The sequence below is a fragment of the Mixophyes fleayi genome, chromosome 6, assembly GCF_038048845.1.
Source record: "Mixophyes fleayi isolate aMixFle1 chromosome 6, aMixFle1.hap1, whole genome shotgun sequence".
NCBI classification, from domain to species: domain Eukaryota; kingdom Metazoa; phylum Chordata; class Amphibia; order Anura; family Limnodynastidae; genus Mixophyes; species Mixophyes fleayi.
Genome location: NC_134407.1, coordinates 195,770,937 through 195,790,546, shown reverse-complemented (window position 1 = coordinate 195,790,546; position 19,610 = coordinate 195,770,937). Strand labels below are relative to the sequence as shown.

Here is a 19,610-nt window from a genome sequence, read left to right as displayed (position 1 = left end):
GTGCATCACAGCTTGCTGCATAGCTGCAGATTGGTCAGTGCCCATGCTGACCGCTGAGTGCACCTACAATGGGTATTTGAGTGCCAGAACTGGACCATGGAGCAATGAAAGGAGGTGGCCTGGTCTGATGAATCACGTTTTCTTTTACATCATGTGGACGGCCGGGTGCGTGTTTTACCTGAGGGGATAAATGGCACCAGGATGCACTATAGGAAGAAGGCAGCCAGTGGAGGCAGTGTGATGCTCTGGGCAATGTTCTGCTGGGAAACCTTGGGTCCTGGCATTCATGTGGATGTTATTTTGACACGCACCACCTACCTAAACATTGTTGCAGACAAAGTACACTCCTTCATGGCAACAAAATTCCCTGACGCAGTGGTCTCGTTCAGGATAATGCGCCCTGCTATACTGCAAAAACTAGTTCCGTAATGGTTTGAGGAGCATGACAAAGAGTTTAAGGTGCTGACTTGGCCTCCAAATTCCCCAGATCTCAATCCGATTGAGCATCTGTGGGATGTGCTGGAGAAAGAAGTCCGAGCCATGGAGGCCCCACCTCATAACTTACAGGACTTGAAGGATCTGCTGCTAATGTCTAGGTGCCAGATACCACAGGACACCTCAGAGGTCTTGTGGAGCCCATGCCTCGACGGGTCAGAGCTGGCTGGAGGAGGGGGACCTACACAATATTAGGCAGATAGTTTCAATGTTGTGGCTGACCGGTGTACTGTAAGTCAAATGAGCTGGATGTTATATGAGGCTCTTAAATGTGTGTTTTGTTTTTTTTCCCACTTCCAGTTCGCAGTATCTGTAAAACAATGGCAATGAAAGCTTTGCGGAACAGTCGACTGGGGTCAGCATTGTCATGGAGCATTCGAGCCAAGGATGCAGCATTTGCAACACTCATATCTGACCAGTGAGAATAGTCTTTAAGTGGAACTAAATATAAATGTACTTGGATATGTGTGAACTGTACCATTTTATCTTTTATGTGTAAAACAGCCCTAACCAGGATATAATTTCAGTTATTCTACCATATTTATGAGAGAATCTACTGACTGTAAGCAATATACGATACAGTGGAACAATTTTCATTGTCTTCCTGATAGAATTTTCTGTGCACTCAACACCTAACCAGAGCTGTATTTACCATGTAGACAGACTACCAACACTTCTTGGGCAGCATAGAAATAGTTTTATGTGTTTTTCTTTCTTTACCAAGCATCTACTTTCCACAAAACATAATTAAGGAGAAATATGGTAGAGGCGCATGTTATCATGTTCCACAATTTAGGTTGTATTCACTTACAATTCCTAGGGCAGCACCCACTTTAAATCTGGACCTGCCTATACACCTTAAAGTACACCTAACTCACAGACTGTCCATTTTCAATGTTCTTGAGAATGCAATCTATTAATGCACTAGGAAACAATGCCTTACAAAGAATTGGTCATGGAATGCCCCAGGGAGATCACTGTTCTTAGTGAATAGATCGGCTGCATTGTCATAAATATTGTTGATTCAGTCTACAAAATGACTGTCTGTAATGTTTGTATATGACAGGGGAACTTTAAAATGTGCCTGTAATATTTCTGCAGCTATAGCAGATGTGTGATTGTATAACTTATCTTTGTACAGGTTCCTGAAGGACTACTGTGAGCGAGGGAGATTCTCAGACTTGGACCTGATTGACAATCTTGGTCCTGCTATGTTGCTCAGTGATCGTCTGACCTTCCTAGGTTAGTGCATTAAGTAGCAATGACTGAATGTAAGTTGACGTTCTGCTCAGCTTGTTACTTCCCATCTATAGTACTACTGATATCTCTGCTATCTATTTAATCCCAGGTAAATACAGAGAGTTTCACAGGCTGTACAGTGAACATCAGTTTGACGAAGCTGCCAGCTTGTTACTCTTACTCATGACTGCTCGGATCGCCCCCTGCTCCTTCTGGCTTACCTTACTGCTGGATGCACTGCCCCTGCTTGAACAGCAAGAGGTAAGACACACACACACCTTTTCGGAATCCTGGTGGAATCTCTTCCTCAGGTAAAGGTTCAACTGTGGGGGATTTAAAATGCCAGAGTTTTCCTACAAAGAAACCATAGCATTCTAAAGTGATTAATGTTAAGGGAGCGAATAAAGAGAATGTCGCACTAGAGCATTTCTACTGTCAGCACAGCAATGTGGGACAGTGGTGTAGAATCCCCATGATTCTATCACCAGTTTCTACAAGGTAAGGTCCTGCTCTCTGCAGATGTGGACTTTGAAATGAACTTGTTGCAGCTGCAGTCTCTTCGCTTGTGGTCTTCCTTCCCTTTTTAGTTAGGGCATCAGTGATAATTTTGTCACTCAAGGCTGACGTAAAATTGATTTTTTTTTACCCTTGGCATAAAGCCCTTTTCTTGGTAACTGAATGGAATTTTGTCCTTCTGGAACTTGTGGACAACAGGCTGCTCTGTTGGGCTTGCCTGTTGCTGGCCTTATCTTGACATATCTGAGCCTTCTTAGAAAGCACACACCCAAACATAAGTGTAAAAATATCCATTTTAGGCACTTTTAAATATACTGGGAAATGCTTAAACTCACTGGTTAGGATATTTTTTTTTTCAGTGCCTGTCTGAGCTGGGCGAGTTTACTGTGGCTTCCTATGGGATTATGTTTTGCCTTTCTTTTTATCATTTAATACAGCCATATTTCCCATTGAAACCGCATTTCGGTCACATCTGGGAATGTGTTGTGATCGACGACTCCTTCCGCAGCCAGCTCACTTCCAACGTGAGAGCGCCTCTGGGTGGGACCCGAGCACTGCTGTCACAGGTAGTGACCAGGATCCCCATACCTCCAGCCCTACCCAAATGGCACCAGAGGTGAGGCATTCAGCAAGTGGCTCACTGCTCCTTATGGAGCAGAGAGCAAGGTTTCCATGGCATTGAGACCTTTATAGCAGCCCCACACTATGCACAGGGAGGCTAAGAGGGCCATCCCTAGGGGCTGGGCCCTGGGTGAAGGTGAAATCTATTCAGCACCTCCCCCCTAGTATGGCTTCCCAGTTAGACAAGCACACTAGAAAGGAAACTGCAGTCATCATGGATGCAGCCTGAAGCAGCAGCTCCTTTTCCTTCCGATCTGCCCCCTCAGCTGTACAGAAATAGCGGTGGGGTGCTGGTTGTCTGTGGGATTTCCTCTTTCTTTGGTCTGTCTTTTCCAGCACCACATCCTTCTAGATTGTACAGCTGCTTCTGTCCTCGCTTTTTCTTCCCTCCTTTTTTTTTTTTTTTTGTGTTGTCTGGGAAGAGCATGGAGATGAAACAGTGACAAAGGTCACTATCCCAGATGTCACCCCAAATTGCCTTGCAAACAGTCCGGAATGGATGCCCTGTGCGCAGCATGTGAGATGAAGCACCGGCGGCAGTATTAGCCGTTGTGTGTGTCCACTGAGATGATGAGCCAGCCTAGTCTGCATCTGTGGCCCAGGCTATTACAGCTCACCACACGTCCTAGGGAGCAGAGCAGGGATGCTCCCGCCTCTGCCCCTCCCATGGCAGCCTTAGGGAATTTAATACCTTCCCTGAGTCTCTTTATCTGGACCCTTCGATTTCTACTCTTATAGCACCTGGTTAGTTCTGTGCAGGGCTTAGATCATGTATTCTCTTCCTTGGAGCGGATTCTGACCACCACCACGTCTAGACCACGGAAGCCTCAGCTGGCTCTGGAAGGGTCTGATTATGAGTTTTCTTCAAAAGAGAGGGGAAGTGGTAGAAAGCTCTGACTCTGAGGTATCATTTAGGAAGTAGGGGGAGTGTATGATTTTGTACATGGCGTTACTCAAGATTGAGGACTGCAAGCAATCGGAGATTCTGGACTGTTCGCTGTTCAACAGAAAAAAAAGTGTCCTTTCCCTCATCTGCTCAGTTGGAGAACCTGCTTAGCGAGGGTCTAGACCTAACCGTAGATTTCAGGTCTCATGCAGATTGCAGTCCCTTTATCCTCTCCCTAGCGAGGATATGGAGCAGTCCCTTTATCCTCTCCCTAGCGAGGATATGGAAAAATGGGAATCCCCATCTACGGTGGATGCTCTCATAGCATACCTATCCAAAACCACCAACATTCCGATTCCAAAAACTGTTATCTTACAGGATAGCACAGATAGGAGAATTTGAGGTCATACTTAAAACCGTTTACATGGCATTGGGGCCTCTCCCTTTAGACACAGCTTAGCTTAGCCAGTTTCCATCCCAAGTATGCCAGAGAGCTTGGCGTGGTGCCTGCCTCTAAGGCCAGACCTGTCAAGTCAGGGCCCCTGCCTGCACCAGAGTTTACCTTGGCTGGCTTTGATGTCATGATATTTAGAGTTAAAAGGTTTTTCTGACAGTGCTTAAGACTATGCTCAAGGCTCAGAAGCCTGTTTCGGCTAGAAGTAACCACAGGGTTTGGAAGATCTGCATCTTCTGGTGTGAAATGAATGGATTTCCTATCTCTTTTTGGTTAGACCAGTTACTACTGCTCCTGCAGGATGGTCTGGACGGCTGTTTAAAACTCAGCTCTTTGAAGGTTCAGGTCTTGGCCTTCTTGATGTTCTCAGAGGAAAGTAGGCTGTGCACCATTCATACATCCACCCAATTGCTCCTTCAGTCCATGGTGGTCTCCAAGAACCATCTGAATCAAGATATGGCGACTTTGGATTTGGACCAGGATAAGTCTCCAGGGGAAGATGTCTTTCGACCTGGTTAGGCTTTGAGCACCTATGTACATAGGACCAGAGATTTGCGCAGGACGGATGACTTTGGTTCTTTACGAAGTACACAGGAGAGGCTGGTCAGCCTCTAAGCAGACCATTTCCAGGTGGATTACTTCAGTAATGCGCCAGGCTTACATTTGGTCAAGACAGACTGTTCCCGATAGTGTGATGGCACATTACACCACATGGCACAGGCCCTTGGCTGAGGAGCTGTGCAGAGCTGGCGACCTAGTCTTTGATACAAACTTTCACAGAATTCTGCAATTTCAATACGATTGTGTCCAAAGATTCCAGATTTCGATGTAAGGTGCCGTGCAACGCCTCTTCTGAGCGTACCCTTTCTTAGGGACAGCTTTAGGACAACCCCAGTGTTCCAGTGTCCCCCTTTACGCTCTTTTTTCACACTGTTCTCTCGGCTCCTTCTTGTTCTGTAACCCTGGTTCTGTCTTTTGTTACTTTGTTAGAAGAATGCTGTCCTAGGTAGCGGGTAACTTTTTTAAGCATGTATCTGATTTTTTTCTTATCTATCATTCTACAAATCATAAACTGCTTATCCACATCTTTTGTTGGCAAACAAAAATAGCTGACAGACTTAGTCAGTCTGGTACACAGACACAGGCTCACAGCATTTCAGGTGATGGCAGAGAAGGGGATAAGAAGGAAACCACAGTGCAGAAAGAGCTCAGAAGGGCATTCCGAAGTGCCTCTGCTCATGTGACTGGTTGCCATTGTAGTCTAGAATCCTAAACATTTAATAGCAGACTGAAGGGGGAAAAACAAGGAAAATGGTGAATACCAACATTCTTCTTATAGCCGGCCACAGTGACTTATTTTAAAAACAAAAACACCTGATTTTTTTCATGGCATTGCTGCTTTTAATTGCTATGAAGAATTGCTGAATAAAATGTACCTTGGGCAGGAGTAGAGCCAGTATTTCTTAATTGGGAGTGAGGATTTGTAAACCTCCAGATACATACTAGCTCAGGAACAGACATTCACCTCCTTCTAATTTACTATCCAGTCACTCATCGGCTGTCTTTGCACAGGTGATATTTTCCGCGGAGCAGACCTACCAGCTAATGCGCTGCCTGGAAGACAGGATGGCGGTGAAGGCAGAACCCATCATTTCACAGCCGAGCCAGAAACCTCAGGTAAATCACAATATACAATGACACACTCAGTGTAGTGATCTGTCACCGATGGCTTTATTTTTATGTATGCGTAGTCTATCGGTGTTACTGACTAGGAGGGAGTTGGTTGTTTGTGGTAAATATTTGGTGTTGAACTTTGTTCTTTTCTTTTCTAATACAGGATAGAAGCATTGAAAGTACAAAGGTTGAGATGCTGCGATTGGCGCTGGCACGAAACCTGGCACGTGCCATAGTAAAAGAAGGAACACTTCAAGTGTAGATGGAGGGATTGCAAATCAAAATTCTTGTATAAAATGTTTTCAAATAAATTTCTTTTTTTCAGTTTCTGGTCCCTGGAGCATAATACATAAATTAAAAAAATACTTCCATTATCGCAGTAATAAGCATATATACCATCCTCAGGGGGAACAATCTGCAACTTCTACTTCCCTTTCACTGCAAGCTCTGGACTCTATCTTAGTGGCCGGGAATTAGTGCAAGGAAAACAATCAGTTTATAGAACACGCAGGATCCTCACAGTGTAGGTTTGTCGCTACATTCCCACAAGAAACATTACAGTACTTCTCCATTCCATTAAGCAGGACCTCCAGGTTTAATAGGTGGGGAGTCCTCAGCAACAAACCCTCTTGGGTTGACACACAATGCATGTTTCTAACATAATAAATGACTTTTTAAGGCCTACACAACAGGTCCTATGGGTGTTTTGTCATTTTAAGACAACCCGACAGTAGGCCGTCATTATTACTATTACTTACTATACTACAATCTGTATTCTCAGTGATGTTTTTTGCCGGTTGAAACAGATACCTACTGCTCACTACACAGGAGATGCACTATACGGAAAGTATTGGTAGTTAAAAAGATAACTGCATAATATAAATCTTCCAGATCGCAGGAATCCGCTAACTCACATAACTTTCTATGGGAACAAAAGTAAAATGCCACCAATTCCCTCAGGAATAATCACACAGGGCCCCGGAGCTCCTTCTGCACACAGACATCTCATCAGGAGAATGGATATGCGCAGTTATATCCTATACACCTGGTATAGATCACAATCTGTACCATATACACACTATTGTTTTTCATTCTCTTGTCATATAAGGGATGGAACCTTCCTCCAAAGGATATGGTCATGCCACTAGCAGCCAATATGCTGGGTAGATATTTTGCCATTTCCCTGGTTTTAGACCCCACTGTACACTTGTTGGACTCTGTGCCAAAACTACATGATAGAGGTGGCTGACAGAAGGTTCTACAATATGTGGATTGAAGACCCCTTGAAACCAACCCCCAACCTGCAGTCTATAGCGGGACCCTTGCATTATCCTCTTGTTTCCCAGGTCCACCGCCACCATGTATAATCATTAATAAGGTTTACAGGAGAAGAAGAAAAAATTAACCATATTTAACCTTTATTTTTGACAGCTGAACACGATGTTAGGGTGCAGACAGGTCTCTACAATAACAAATAAATTAGCAATAATACTGTGTACAGAAAAACTTGCCACATATGAAAGCTTCTGCCCTGCGCCTACGAATTGGGTCTCTAGGGGCGAGGGCTTAGACAGAGGAAAGGCTTCTCCCTACACCACAGTAGTGGGAATGCCGTAAAAGCTCTGGACACCAAGAGTCCTGATGGGAGATGAATGAGTCCACTCGGGAGAATAAAGTGCGGTGAGGGTCTCTCTTACTTCCTCTTGAGTCCAGTTTATCACTGCCAGTGTATAGGACAAGAAAACAACCTGAATCTGAAAGCGATGTCACAGTCTGAGATGGACAATGGGGAACCTGGGTCATAGCTTTCCCCAGTGATCGGGTTCTGGGAACTGGTCTACTTCCCCCACCTCTGTGCTGAGCTCCTCTCCAAGGGCAAAGGACAGTTTATACCTGAGCCGCACTTTCTCCTACAGGAAAGAAAATAAGTTGGATGTGTGAACGTTGTTTCATATAAAAGTGCATTTGCCACCAATCTTTCCACTTCAATCTAATAGGAAGATGTTGCTTGCAAAGTCTAAAGCTGGGTACACACCTATGAAATCTTACCGCAGATGCAATTTCACCAATGACCATGCAGAGTCGTGTGTACACAACTACACGATTTACATTCAGATCTGTGATCTTCATCTCTCATAACCATCTGCTGAAAAGATTGTGTACACTCTACAGCTATCTGCCTACAATGCTGGTCGTGAGTGCGCACACACTTCCACATTTGATTGTGATTTTTAGTAAGTTTAGAAAACCAAATCCACATATTCCATGTGTTGTGATAAGATTAAACATGATCATGGGAGCATTCAAACTTTTGCAATATGTGAACAAACGGTTGTGAATCGTGTGATCTGCACGTTAATTGAACAGATGTGTACCCAACTTTAGTCTCAGTCTGGGAGATAATCAGCCCTGTCCACACTTGCATAATAGTTATTTGACTTCACACAATTATCAGACATCTCCTGAAATACTCTACTGCTCTGAGCACTCTGCATTCAGAATGATTACAGGATGTTCAATCTGTCCAGTTACAGCAGCAGATAAAGAATGATTTCAAAATATTCTCTGACCCATGTCAAATGCACTTTAAAAGCACAGCTAGTTTACCTATGCTGGGATCATCGTGCTACAGAAACTCGAATAGTTCTAGATTTTCATTAAGAGAATCCTCTACAATTTGATACCCAGAAACATTTTCAATGGTATAGGGACTTTTACATGCACTTATTGTAACGGTTATTGATTCTAATGAAAACTATAAGTTTTGTCCTGTGATATGTGTGAGAGAATCTGCCATCCCACCACATCACAGGCAAATATAGGACAAGGACATTGATGAAAACGGTCCATTCACCACAAGGTCAGACATGTATGAATAATCTAATAAACACATACACGCAATGCTTTTTCTCCTGCCATTTTACCTTCAGAGGATTTGCCAATAACATGACTTGTGTGACTGATGCAGGGGGATGGATAGGGTTAAAGGCTGCCATATCTGTCCCAGAAGCAGGCTGCAACTTCACCTTCATCGTCTAATTTAAAAAAAAAAGACAAAACATTATTTCATCAAAAACATGGACTACTTAGGTGTTCTCCCACTTCTTGTGTCTGAGGGGCCCTCAAATTCAAATATAGCCTGCTGAGCATATTTACTACCCCTCCCAAAATGTACCAAATGCCTATTACGTCCCATTATCCCCTCCCACCTTCCTTCCCTCCAAAATTGTGATGGTATTTCTAACAAAATATGGACCCTGTACATGTTGTTTCTCTTATATCCTGTACAGAATGTAGTCACTACATGCGTCCTTTCAAAATAAAGAGTTTAAAAAAAAATAAACATGGACTATAGTTGCTGGCTTGCGGAATTTGATTTTTTAAAACTAATTACACCCCTAAACACCATTTGGTCAACTATGTAAACAGCTTATGTACCAAGATTCTGGCAGTACCATATTTCTGTTAAAAGTATTCAAATATAAAACTTGAATTCTACGTTGCATTTCCATTTATGTAATCAATATTGCTACATTATGGTGCTAGTGGTAAAAATGAGGTCATAGGTTTAGCAGATCCCAGGGTGGCTCTCGGATTGTTTCGCAGAGATACTGTATAGGCTTCTAAACTCAATTGCCACAACTAAACATTTTCAAGCCTTACTCTCCGAAATAGATTTTGGCAGACATTTGTAGCCCCTGTGGTTATAGTACAGAGTTGTCGTATAGATAATGAATTAATATCCTAGTGATAACTACAGGATAAGCAGAGATGGGCTGTGTATATCAGGATCGTGTGCGAGTGTGATTGAGTAGTTTTGTAATACATGAAAACTCTGAATAGAGTTGTAAAAAAAAAAAACAGACAACGTACAATCCCTAAAATACTCACTTTGGGCACCGCTGCCTGGAATAGAATATTTCGGAGCGGCAGTGGAGCCGTGTTGAGCATAGAGATCACCACTACCAGGACGTCCGGGCGGTCAGGTGGGCAGTCCTTGGCGAAGTGCAGCAAGATGCGAAAACCGCTCTTATCATAAGCCGTGACAGGAAGGAGAGAACCTGGGGAGCCAATATATCTGTCAATTACGTTTGTGTCTATCGACACGTTACCTGCAATCTGCAGCAGACAGATGGCTGCTCTGTTAATAACCAGTCCATTATCTGCTTTCAGAATAAGTTCTAACCTTTCAACAACTATTTCATTGTCAAAAATGAGTATTTACAATGTTTGCTTCCTGTTTGTGATCCCTTCTCTGTGTATCTGCACTGAAAGCATCTTGTAGTAGTACAATTATGCTTCCTATGCTGAACCCCTGGAGTGTTATGGGTTTGTTTTAGCTAATATCAAGGGGCCTGATTCATTAAGGAAAGTTAAGCATAAAATTGAGTAAGTTTCCTGGACAAAACCATGTTACAATGCAAGGGGTGCAAATTAGTTTATTATTTTGCACATAAGGAAACTACTGGCTGTTTTTCATGTAGCACACAAATACTTGAAAGCTTATTTGTACACTGACATTTAAAGTTGATCTAGGACATGCCCTACCCCAAATATAAATCTCCCATCACATTTTTAAATTTACCTCCCCCTCCAATGCAACATGGTTTTGCCTTACTTGCTTACTTTTGCTTAACTTTCCTTAATGAATCAGGCCCAAGATCTGCTACATGGAAGCTCTTGTGGACTATAGTTTGTATACAAAGATTACTAAAAAAACTTTTTACATTTTTAAAACCAAACAACAGTCTTTTAAATAATGAACAGATATTTGGTTAGGTGGAAAGTCAATGATATGTTCATTTATAACTTATCTTTTCAGTGGGGTTTAATGGTTTGCAATTAGATTGAATGTATTGTCCACCCTCGTTTACCTACGGAGTATTTAGTGTAAAAATTGGCACTCACATAGCAATGGAATTGGCTAATCAGATGCTTAACTAAGCCAAGGTCAGATCTGAGCTTCAGAAAGAAACTACAGAGGTAAATGTCTACAGCTACAAATGTTTTGTAGCCACCATAAAACCCTTTTACCCCAGGCTCATTGGACGGATACAGAACTGGGGTATTGGCCCTGAAGGCCGGAGGGTGGAGCTTAGTAATGACTTCTACTCTGTAGGTTATTTCCCCTATTATGACAGAAGCTGCTTAGTTAGACAGTAATTAGCTAAACCGCAATAACAAAATATCCAACTTGTAGAAACAGACTGAGAACATAGATCATTAACGGCTTGGGCCTGCTGGTACTTGTAGAACTACAGGTACCAGCATGCCCTTTGTTAGGAATATTCACACAATCCCTCATTCCCATCTTTATTGAATTCCACTCTTCTGTAGCAATCCGATAAAATCCAATCAGGAGATAACAGAAAAATAGATGTTGCTTCCTGCTCCACCTAGAAGCCTGTCCGCAGCGAGCCAATAAGGAGCAGTTTGCATTGTGAGAAAACTGCCCTGATTGGCTGACCACATATAGATCCCTTGTGGGGCATTAATGAACTACATTATCTCAAATGAATTCACGGATACATTTAATTCAAAGTGTCAGTATAGAAGTGGACACAAAGGCTCCTAGTAGCTCCGCTACGATCAAGTTGTGCGTTGTTTAACAAGGTTTTTGTTTTTTTTAAATACTTTTTGTTATTTCCTGATTGGATTATTTCAGATTACTACAGGATAGAAGTAAAGAAATTCCTATGGATTTAGGAGTTCAATAAAGACGGCAACAAGGGATTGTGTACGTAACGTTCCCTCTGGTGCTGTTATGCATGCCTCCTGGTGACTGAATGTGTGGCCCCCTGGCACTAGGACCCAGAGGAGAGACACCAGAAATGGTTGGTATTAGCCGATTAGAAGTGTGTGGTGAGAGAGTGACAGCCAGGGACCCGGGATCTCTCTTGCAATCTGGGGAGCACTTCCACGCCGGCCAAAGTACATCATGACAGAGATGGGTGAAATTACCTCAATGTGGCTGTGTGACAGAGAGGAGAGCACAGTCAGGGTGGATATACTGCACTACTTTCTGGCTATCGCCTTCAGTTTTATGAAAGACTGGGGCCCTACCAACTAGGGTGAACTGCAGGGTTTTGGTAAAGTATAGGGTCCTGGGAAGGCTGGTCAAGAGCAGAAGGCAGCTAACATTATGACAATGCGAGACTGCAGTGATTGGACATTTGAAGTGTCCCGATAACATCTGACCAGCAGCGTTGGAGCTGAACAACATGGATCCTCACTGCGAGGCATTAATCTAGATATAAACACACTCTGCATATGTGTCGAATTGCATTCCCAAAAATACGACCCCATCAGCTTGTGTCATGTCAGAGTGTATGGCCTGAGTAGGAGGCATCACCTGTTAGTGTCCATGCGTCTAGTGGCAGAGACAATACCCCATGCGGCCGTGTCCTTCCGAATGTACATTGTCTTGGTAATGCAGCACCTTGGTATTTGCAAGATGCAATATGGCAAATCTGAACATTAATCAATTTGACTTTGTTCATTGAGAAGCTTTGGTGGACTAATGTTTGTCTGTTTATGAGACATACTCTCTATGACAGTGTATCTAGCACGTACGACTACTGGAGGGTCTCCGTCTTTGGGGTGCCAGTCAGTGGTGGAAGAAGGGGTGTATACGGTAAGTATACCATACCGTCACTTCTCCTACTGCCTTCATTGTAAAACTATTAAAATCCATTCACTTACATTCTTCACACCGCCACTTCTAAATTTCCACTTTGACCACTGGTTCCAATCATATGTAGACTTCTGTCTATGGCTGTCCCTCACCAAGGGGTCAGAAACCTGGTTTTATCAAGTTTGAACTGAGTAGTGAAAATAGCATTACATGCTACTCAGTTCTAACCCAATAATGTATGGTTATATTTAAAAAAAAGAAGAAAAGGTCACAATGGTGGATTAAGTCCTTACCATGCAGTATACTGTTGCAAATAAGCAAGATTTACATTTAGCCAACTCACTTGGTGTAATAGATTCCAAGGGTACAGTCACATTTCCTAGGGAAATATGTGATCCTTTCTGAGGGCTTTCCTGCTGTTGTGGTAGGAAGAGGGGGCTACCAGGGGCCACGGGCAAGGAACCATACGGAGAAGCAGAAACCATAGCTCCAATCCCATTTGGAGGTTTCACTGGTCCAAAGGCTGGCATGGTGCTTAGAGCAGCGGCAGAAGCGGTGGGTTTGGCTGAGGCCCTAAAAAGTAAAAAGATGAATAGAATTATCTCACACCCATAGCCACCAAGTAATACGAACACCCATAGCCACCAAGTAATACGAACACCCATAGCCACCAAGTAATACGAACACCCATAGCCACCAAGTAATACGAACACCCATAGCCACCAAGTGATACGAACACCCATAGCCACCAAGTGATACTAACACCCATAGCCACCAAGTAATACTAACACCCATAGCCACCAAGTGATACGAACACCCATAGCCACCAAGTAATACGAACACCCATAGCCACCAAGTGATACGAACACCCATAGCCACCAAGTGATACGAACACCCATAGCCACCAAGTGATACTAACACCCATAGCCACCAAGTAATACTAACACCCATAGCCACCAAGTAATACGAACACCCATAGCCACCAAGTAATACGAACACCCATAGCGACCAAGTAATACGAACACCCATAGCCACCAAGTAATACGAACACCCATAGCCACCAAGTAATACGAACACCCATAGCCACCAAGTAATACGAACACCCATAGCCACCAAGTGATACTAACACCCATAGCCACCAAGTAATACGAACACCCATAGCCACCAAGTGATACTAACACCCATAGCCACCAAGTAATACGAACACCCATAGCCACCAAGTAATACGAACACCCATAGCCACCAAGTGATACGAACACCCATAGCCACCAAGTGATACGAACACCCATAGCCACCAAGTGATACTAACACCCATAGCCACCAAGTAATACGAACACCCATAGCCACCAAGTAATACGAACACCCATAGCCACCAAGTAATACGAACACCCATAGCGACCAAGTAATACGAACACCCATAGCCACCAAGTAATACGAACACCCATAGCCACCAAGTAATACGAACACCCATAGCCACCAAGTAATACGAACACCCATAGCCACCAAGTGATACTAACACACATAGCCACCAAGTGATACTAACACACATAGCCACCAAGTAATATTACCCTGCAAAGATAAAGGTAACTCTTGCATCAAACTTACCCCTTTGCTTCCTCCAGGAGCTGCTGTCCTAGCACCTCAAGTTCGTGAAGTGCGATGCCCCCTGTAAGAGGAGCAGATTCTGCCACTGTTGCAGAAGTAGCATTGAACAAAGCAGGATAGGTAGCAGACGAGGAGTAGGAAGTAACAGCGGAGGTACCCATGGGTATTACTGGCTGTGCCAACAACGGGGTGGCGGTTGAGGTTCGGGGATCTAGCGATGGGCCTATGAAGAAATCAAGCTCTTGACTGTCCACCTGCAAGACAGAGTCAACCCCAACAACAGATTTAGGGATGAGCACGACCTCTGCAGCATTCCATAACGGAGACAGATTAATACCTGAAATAAGTCACACTTGGAGCTTATAGTCAATTCTGGTGCTGCATTTGTTGGTGGATCATCTAGACCTGAAAAACAATATAATAGAACTGACTACTACAAGCTGTGCACAAAATAACGCGTTCAAAACACTGACCACAGACAACACCTTTGTGGATGTTATTAAAATGATGTTATGTTACAATTAAATTCTCCTAATCAGATGTATGATCAAGCTGTGACACAAAGTAATGTCATTGTTCCAGTCATGTCAATATAAGAAACTGAAGAATAGAACATGGACAACTGAAGATGACAAAACTCACAACATTGCACAATGGGACAAACAACAAGGACTAAGATGTGTTACCTAGATACAGCAGCTCTTCGTCAAGCAGACACAGCGAATTGGACGCACTGTGCATCTGAGTGACCGCGTGGTCCGAATGAGATGAGTGGGAATGCGTTGGGATAAGGGGAGGAGGAGGAAGGATGGGTATCAGTGCTGGGGACTGCTGTGCTGCCGAAGGGAGCGGCTCTGGATCCACCGGCGGAACGGACGGCTCAAATCCCGCCAAATCGATTAGAGTAGGCAGCTCGGTATTGGACGTTGTCGCTTCTGGATGAGGAGAATCGTGTTAGGTTCACATAAAGAAAGACACCACTCTGACCTGATAAATATACGCTGAGAAATGTACAATACACGAGAGAGGTATAATACACAAGTGGTGCTAATGTATATTAAAACTCATGTATATAATATAATATATCAAATATAATTGCCAAAATTTGACAAACTGTGCAAAGACAAAGCCTGGAAAGTAAAAGTGAAGTTAGTAAAAAAGTGTATATAGAAATCAGGCACATAGGGGGAAGTATCATACTTAACGTAAAGGGACAACTAACCAAGTGTTTCCTCCACTCTGTCTACCCCTCCAGCCATCAGATCACAGGTACGTCGTACGCCACAGCACTCAGAACACAAACACAAAACTGCACAGTGCCAGACTGGGGTCTGGAGGGTCCATCAATAAACCCAGTGGTAAGGACTACTATAGACCTGTAAATACTATATTTTATATACTACATCCACATTTCAGATTCTACAAACAGACTATTTTTACAATAATTTCAGGTTTTGATCACTGATTAGTTATCTACCCCCCCCCTTTAGGTTTTCAGACATCCCCTTATTGTACTTTGTGGAGGCAGCAAAATAACTGAAGTCTACAAAGCCTAAGAAAGGAACAGCTACCTGTAAAAAATATCCTGCCTAATAATCGAATCAATTGATGCAAAAATATTCAAATCATTAATAGAAGGTCTGAGAAGACGATCATGTGGCTTTCATGGCTATTCAGACTGTTTGGTTGACTGACTGCCCATAATAAACCGACTCCTTTGGTGAAGTGATGAAATGAAAAGGTGGCAACTTAACTTAACCAAACAATAAAACTAGAATGGAATGAGTAGAAGGCGCCATAACACTGCTTAGGATTCACGCACAGAACTAGTTGTTCATCCAGAACAGACATTTGAAGCTTCTATTCTAAATTGCCCTCATTAAACTCAAGGAATGCAGTGAGGACCTCCATCACATACTGTACAGACAGTACTATGGAATTACAAACCACTAGTTTAAATAAACAAACCATTGATATTCACCTTGTTTAAGAAAAAAAACAAAAACCCATAGTCTTATGCCACTACGAAGTGATAAACACTCAGAAACCATCTTTGGAGATGTGTGAGCGAATAGAAAAATATAAACCAGGTTGTAGTTCTAAAGTTGAACCAAGTGGATGAGGTAAACTCCATTGATAAACACCTTGACCTCCGTGATGGAGGCACAAGATTTCTGGGGGAAACAAAAGAGCTATGAAGTCAGACCTCAGAGCTAGACCTTACTAGAGGGAGTCAAGGCCTCAACAACCATGCTGGTAAAGCTAGTGTCTGAAGATGCTTATGAACTAAATGGCCTTTTGAACTCTGGCTGCAGGGACAGTCTACAAGGGCAGTTCTGTGTGATCGTTCTGAAATAATGATGGAGAAAAGCAACAGACCTATCAACGGCAACTGAGAGAGGATCCTGAAATCTGTGACCTAGTACGAGCTCATCTTTGTGGTTCATTCTTGGGTTCAACAGATCTCTGGTTGTCTCCACTTACCCACTAACTAGAAGATCCTTAAGATACAATAGATGCAAACTCAAATTGTATCGCTGTCAGTCAAGATTGTTAGTTGTAGATAAATATTATTGCACTGATACACTGATATCTTCATATTACACTTAATCATTCCTCTTAAAGAATAAATTCCCCCACAACTGAAAATTATCTTTGGGTGGAATATATACTAGATGGAAGCAGGTAACTTTTCTTTTATGTAAAGCTATCGCGATTAATTGTTGATATGCTGGAACAGATCTAATAAAACAGATATTGTGTAACGTAACAGACCTGTTTGCAGAGGGGAATAGTAGCAGTGATCAATGTCTTGTCTATGTTGCTGTGGCCCTTTAAGCATTAATATGCTGTATTTTTATGCTGTCTCATTAAAGCGAGTTGACGTTAGTAGCAACAGTGAATGGAATTATGACAGTCAATGGAGTCAATATAAACGCCTAAAAAAAGGAAAGAGACAGGGTGGTACTGACCTTTACTATCGGCTATCTCTGGAAGGTCCATGTCCCCGTTGATGTCTTGACCTTCTACAACCTTCTTGTACATATTGATGGCGCGAGATAAATTGTCACTAGCCTGCAGGATGTCCCCTGTACACCCGAGACACAGTCATCAATGTATACATTTAGGAAAATAATTCCAAGGAGCCCAATATGTTACAATGCTAAACAGATAATAACAAACCCCGAATGACAATTACATCCCAGACATAATGATCTCCTACCAAGGCTGCTGTCATTGTCCTCCGTTTCACTGGCCATTTTGAACAGGGTGAGTCTCTTGGTTTCACATCTCTCAAACAGCTCCTAAAGGGAATGGAAAGAACTGTCATAATAATCTAATTGAACTACCCAAAAGGAAAATCCGACTCAAACCGCTCCCCCCCCCCTTCTATGTGTCCAGTGCTCACCAGTATTAAACACAAACTGTTGGATTAAAGATAATTTTTTCCTCTTTGTGTTTGTCTAATGTAAATATTAAAAGATGAGTGAAAACATGTGACCAAGATGTATATAGCTTATAATGATCTTCCTAATCCTGCTGCCAGAACTATTGACTAGAGGAGTGGATTCCAAACGTTTTCAGTTCAAGGCACCCTTAGGTTCTCCAAAAATATTTCAAGGCACCCCTGAGCCAAAATAATTACCACTGGCCCTGGCCGAGTCCCCCTTGTGAGATCTCCAAGGCACCCCAGGGAGCCTAGGCACGCAATTTGGGAACCACTGGACTAGAGTAGTATTGTCATAGTCTGTGTTCCTTATCTCCTCCCCAAACATTCCCTGCTCTTGTCTCCCATTTTGGTTCCTCTTCACTGCATAGCAGCAAGATCGACATGAGCCGATAACTGAGCTATGGCTCAACATTATGTTACTGATGGGGTTAGTAGTCTGAAGCGAATGTGAACAGAATGTTGTGACATTCTGCAGCCGAGTATAAATCGTTGGTGGAACGGTCATATAAACATGTGCGATAATCCCCTGGATACCAATGGTTAGCATGAACTAATGGTAACGTTTAAACATGTCAGAGAGCAGGCGTAGGCAGGAAACACAAAACTCCCTTTGTTTGTTTATAGAGAAGTAGCAGAAATCGATGTGTAGTATATTAATCCCAGGTACTAGGCTAGAAAAATGCTTGAGGTTAGGGTGTCTATAACGCCACATACAATATCCTCAGCCTCAGAACATTCAACTAATCGCTACAAGCTCTCAAATAATAGTCACATAGTACTCAATTTACTGTGAAATGAAAAACTTGGGATATCTATGTGAGCTGAAGTTTACTTGAACCCAAAAATCCAAATAAGGTCTCAAATAAGATATGATCATCATCGGGTTTTTTTTATTTTAAAGGCGCCACAAATCTTTGCAGCGTTGGACAGTCAGAGTTATAAATCATTTAAGATACAGTCACAGATAAAAAGAGAACAATTACAGGAGGTGCAGACAAAGGTACAGAGGACCCGGCTTTTGACAGCTTAGACTACAGGAACTCACTTCAACTTGTCCTTTTAGTTTGGGTTTATCAGGAATTTCCATTATGGGGCAAAAAGTATTGAGAGTTAAAAGATTTTGAGTATAAGAAAGGGGATTGTCCTGGTAAGACCAGGACCAATGGAAGCCTTAGACTTCCCTGGTGTTACACCACGATACCCATCATCTTCTGGCACTGAGCTGTCATATAATAAAATCCGAAACACAGCAGAAATAAGACCATTATTCACCCCACCAATCATGGAAGTCCTAACACCATTAGTTGTATTCATGTACCATAACATGGTGACTATTTCCCCAGACCAACCCATATCCATCAATATAATGTCTACAAGTCTATATAGTCCATGTCTTACCAATCACTCACCTTCATAAGCTCTTTGTCCCCTTCCGATGATTCTTCTTTGTTATAATGTATCAACATTTCTTGCAACAGCTTCACGTTATTGTTGACCTCCTCCAGGGTGTGAATACGCTTACTGACCTTCTGTATTCTCACCTCGTCCTAAGGGATTGCAGGCATGTGAACATTTAATATTGGAAGAAGATTTTCATGTGAAAAGCTATAGACACATGATGTAAGGCTTCTATTGCACTCATGAAACCGGGCAAACCACACCGACAGCTAATTTATATGTAGCTTATACACTTACTCTGTTGCAAACATGCATGCAATTGTAGTGAATAAATGAAAGCAGTTAATATATAACCTGGATATTTTATTTATTTTTTTTAAGTAAAGTATTTTTATTGAAGCTTTTCAGTAATAACATACAATTATCATCTTAAACATCCTACCTAATTAAACCCGTATGTATGTCGCTATAAACAGTTTACCGTGATTTCATGTGAACTGTCAAGGCAAGGAGATCAACAACACACTTTCAATCAATAATACAGTAGAGATTTGAATAACATTGTTCCAACAGATTGTCTAAAACCACAAAAGACCAGAGAAATTACACTCCAGATCAGACCCAAAGAGGCTGCGCA

The 19,610-nt window shown here is 42.5% G+C and overlaps 2 protein-coding genes across 2 annotated transcripts in view; one reads left to right on the top strand and one right to left on the bottom strand.

Annotated features, from left to right (window-relative positions):
* NUP85 (nucleoporin 85) overlaps positions 1-6,212 on the top strand; it is a 29,773-nt gene extending 23,561 nt beyond the window's left edge. Inside the window, exons 15-19 of the mRNA XM_075177855.1 lie at positions 796-913; positions 1,637-1,737; positions 1,844-1,995; positions 5,784-5,888; positions 6,049-6,212. Coding sequence (XP_075033956.1) covers positions 796-913; positions 1,637-1,737; positions 1,844-1,995; positions 5,784-5,888; positions 6,049-6,147 — 575 coding nt within the window. The 3' untranslated portion in view covers positions 6,148-6,212. The remainder of the gene's footprint in view (positions 1-795; positions 914-1,636; positions 1,738-1,843; positions 1,996-5,783; positions 5,889-6,048) is intronic.
* A 1,069-nt stretch (positions 6,213-7,281) lies between these two features.
* Positions 7,282-19,610, bottom strand: part of GGA3 (golgi associated, gamma adaptin ear containing, ARF binding protein 3) — a 26,112-nt gene continuing 13,783 nt past the window's right edge. The window contains exons 8-17 of the mRNA XM_075177854.1: positions 18,985-19,122; positions 17,348-17,429; positions 17,097-17,213; positions 14,811-15,059; positions 14,462-14,529; positions 14,125-14,378; positions 12,863-13,092; positions 9,777-9,946; positions 8,810-8,920; positions 7,282-7,795 (exon numbers count right to left, since the gene is read on the bottom strand). Of these exons, the coding sequence (XP_075033955.1) occupies positions 7,685-7,795; positions 8,810-8,920; positions 9,777-9,946; positions 12,863-13,092; positions 14,125-14,378; positions 14,462-14,529; positions 14,811-15,059; positions 17,097-17,213; positions 17,348-17,429; positions 18,985-19,122 (1,530 nt within the window). The 3' untranslated portion in view covers positions 7,282-7,684. The remainder of the gene's footprint in view (positions 7,796-8,809; positions 8,921-9,776; positions 9,947-12,862; positions 13,093-14,124; positions 14,379-14,461; positions 14,530-14,810; positions 15,060-17,096; positions 17,214-17,347; positions 17,430-18,984; positions 19,123-19,610) is intronic.